This window comes from Setaria viridis, chromosome 5 (genome assembly GCF_005286985.2).
Source record: "Setaria viridis chromosome 5, Setaria_viridis_v4.0, whole genome shotgun sequence".
Taxonomy (NCBI): domain Eukaryota; kingdom Viridiplantae; phylum Streptophyta; class Magnoliopsida; order Poales; family Poaceae; genus Setaria; species Setaria viridis.
Genome location: NC_048267.2, coordinates 41,301,306 through 41,304,071, shown reverse-complemented (window position 1 = coordinate 41,304,071; position 2,766 = coordinate 41,301,306). Strand labels below are relative to the sequence as shown.

Sequence of the window (2,766 nt, the reverse complement as noted above, 5' to 3'; positions counted from 1 at the left end):
TCATTTCGGTTCCTACAAATGCTTCTTGGGCCGGTAGTGCCGATCTTATTTTTTTCCGTTCTGAGCAGGCCGAGCAGAACATCCAGCCCATATCAACCGATGCTCAGGTCTGCTGGCTCTGCATGCAAAGGTACTGTACGTCTGCACAAATCCCGGCTCACATATCTGATAAGGTCCACCCTACTTGTACTTCCTCCGATGAATACTACGTGGTCACTGTTTCGAGCATCGGGGAGAGCAGAGCATAGGCTGAATCCATCAATGAGGATCGGATAGCATGACACGCCACTGGCCAACTGTGCTAATTGCTAAATGCCTAAATCCATGGACTGAGGTTCATCAACTACCAATAGTCCAATACCATGTTCTTGCACTTCCCAACTCGTCCGGCAATCAGTGCATCGACTTGTCCCAGCGACGTTTATTCTTCAGCTTCAGCTACATGCAAGTATCTACCTGCTCGTTTCAATTTCTCCACCAACCTTTCAGTACGCAGTACGTTCACCCATCCTGATCCTGGCGCGGCTCGCTCTGCAGCTGCGAGCCTGGCGGCGCCCCGCCGAGCAAGAGCTCCCTGACGATCTCGTCGCCGACCCCGTCCATGTCCGGGAGCAAGTGCCCGGCCTCGGGGTGCTCGTGGTACCGCACCCACGGCAGCTTCCGCGCCACGTACCGCTGGATCTCCACCTGCACGATCCTGTCCTTGTACCCCTGCCAGATGCTCACGACGCCCTCGCCGTCGGGGAACGGGTTCTTGACCTCCGTGGGATCGAACTCCCACGTGCCGAACAGGGTCGTCGCGTCGCGGCACAGCGACTCGTAGGTCCCCTGCTGCGTCGTTTTGGCCTGGAAACAAACATGTATTTCCTCCCACGTTAGTATAACTGTATAAAGTCGCAAGAGAAAAGCTTCACGTGCAGTTGTGTATATCTGTCCAGGGAATGAGAATTTTGTACCGGATCCACCTGGCCGCTCTCGCGCTGCTTCCTCCGGAGCTCGGTGAGGATCTCCCAGTCCATGGCGGTGAACGCGCCGCGCTCGCCCCTGATGATCGGCGACACCGGGAGCCACTTCTGCGTGAGCCAGGCGTGGAACAGCCACGGCGCGTGGTGCGCGATCCAGAACGTCCTCTGGTCCCGGGCGTCCAGCTTCCCGTACGCGATCCTCCGCACGTCGTCCGGCAGCGGCCACCAGTAGTTCACCGCCGGCACGACCAGAGCCACTCCAGCCAGCCTGCAACCACCCGATCCCATCCAGTCAGGACAAGTTCATCATCTGAACTTGCAGTCTGTTTGCGTTGGACTAATGGACTGGAGTGCTAGATGCTCTGTCTGACCTGTGCGGAATGTAGTTGAGGCAGCTCCAGGCAACGTATCCGCCCATGGAGCAGCCGACCACGTAGAACTTGTCCCCGAGCCGCAGCGCGTCGGCGAGCTCCTCGACGTCCGTGGCGTCGCTCTTCAGGCACCTCCTCGGGTTGGCGTCGCTGTCGCCGTACCCGGCTCTGTCTAAGAACACCATGTATATCCGCAGCTCCTCCACAAGCACCTGAGATCGTAAGAAACAAACAAGTGAGGCTGGAGATTTGTTAACGAACGCACAACACACCGCGCAATTCCAGGTTACGATCGAGCAAGATTCTGTTACCTGGGACACCGGGAAGCCGGTCTCCTTAGTGGAGGCGAAGCCGTGGACGAATATGACCTTGTACCTTGCGTTCTCCTTGTGCACTCCGGCCTCCATGTAGGCCAGGTGCCGGCCATCCTTGAGCCGGACTCTCGGGGAGGTGATCGGTAGCCCTCCCGGAGCGCCCAAGATCGCCGGGGCCGGCGGCCGGGTGGCCTGGTACGCCCAGCCCAGCAGCGCCACTGTAGACACCAGGGCTACTTTGGAGAGCGCGACCATTTGGATCCGTTAGTCAACCTGCACTTGAGACGATCAAAATTCCCATAAAAAAAGATATCAGCTGACAACTGAAGAAACTGAGCATGCAGATGGCACAGAGCCACGGAGATCAGAGAGTATCAGAAGAGCCAACGGGAGCGACGGACAGTTAAAAGTGTGGCAGTGCATGTGCGTGCAGAGTAATTAGGGCAAAGGAACTAGCAAAGCATCTCAAGAACATAAATATGAAATTCTGGGAGGTGCAAAATTCTACTTCTACCATGCACTAGCACGAGCAGGAGGATCAAGTATCAGTATCGAGGATCGGCAAAGAACCAACTGAAAAAAAAAAACACCCAGGCGGACTTGCCATCTAGACGGCGGCCGGAATTGTGCGGTAGCCGGCAAGCGGAGGCCGGCGAGTCCCAGGGGAACGGAGGACGAGTGTGATGCGTGGGTGGAGATGAGAATGACATCGGCAGATCGCCGGGCTCACCGGTCTTGTGATTTGTGGCCGTCTCGGGATTATCAGCCAGGTGCCAGTCAGGAGGACTCAGGTTTAGACGGCATCAGTTGGCTGTCCCATGCCGTCCTGAGTCCTGACTGCGCCTGCGCGGTTGGTTAAAGCCAAGTTGTAGGCAACAGCTGCAAGCAAGGCCATGTTTAGTTACTCCCAACTCCCAACTTTGACACTATGCAAAAAGAAGATTCCCCATCACATCAAACTTGTGGTACATGCATGGAGTACTAAATGTAGATGAAATTAAAAACTAATTGCACAGTTTTGTTGTACTTTGCGAGACGAATCTTTTGAGCCTAATTAGTCAATATTTGGACAATAATTCACAAATACAAACGAAACGCTACAGTGTGCTACAGTGC

At 55.3% G+C, this 2,766-nt stretch overlaps 1 protein-coding gene across 1 annotated transcript; it reads right to left on the bottom strand.

Moving 5' to 3' along the window:
• Positions 1 to 142: 142 nt before the first annotated feature.
• LOC117855366 (uncharacterized) lies at positions 143 to 2,503 on the bottom strand. Its single transcript, XM_034737701.2, has 5 exons — positions 2,255 to 2,503; positions 1,648 to 1,923; positions 1,337 to 1,548; positions 957 to 1,233; positions 143 to 846 (listed from the first exon to the last, which is right to left on the bottom strand). The coding sequence occupies exons 2-5, from the start codon at positions 1,903 to 1,905 to the stop codon at positions 502 to 504; spliced, it is 1,092 nt and encodes a 363-aa protein (XP_034593592.1). The 5' UTR covers positions 1,906 to 1,923; positions 2,255 to 2,503; the 3' UTR covers positions 143 to 501.
• Positions 2,504 to 2,766: the final 263 nt, after the last annotated feature.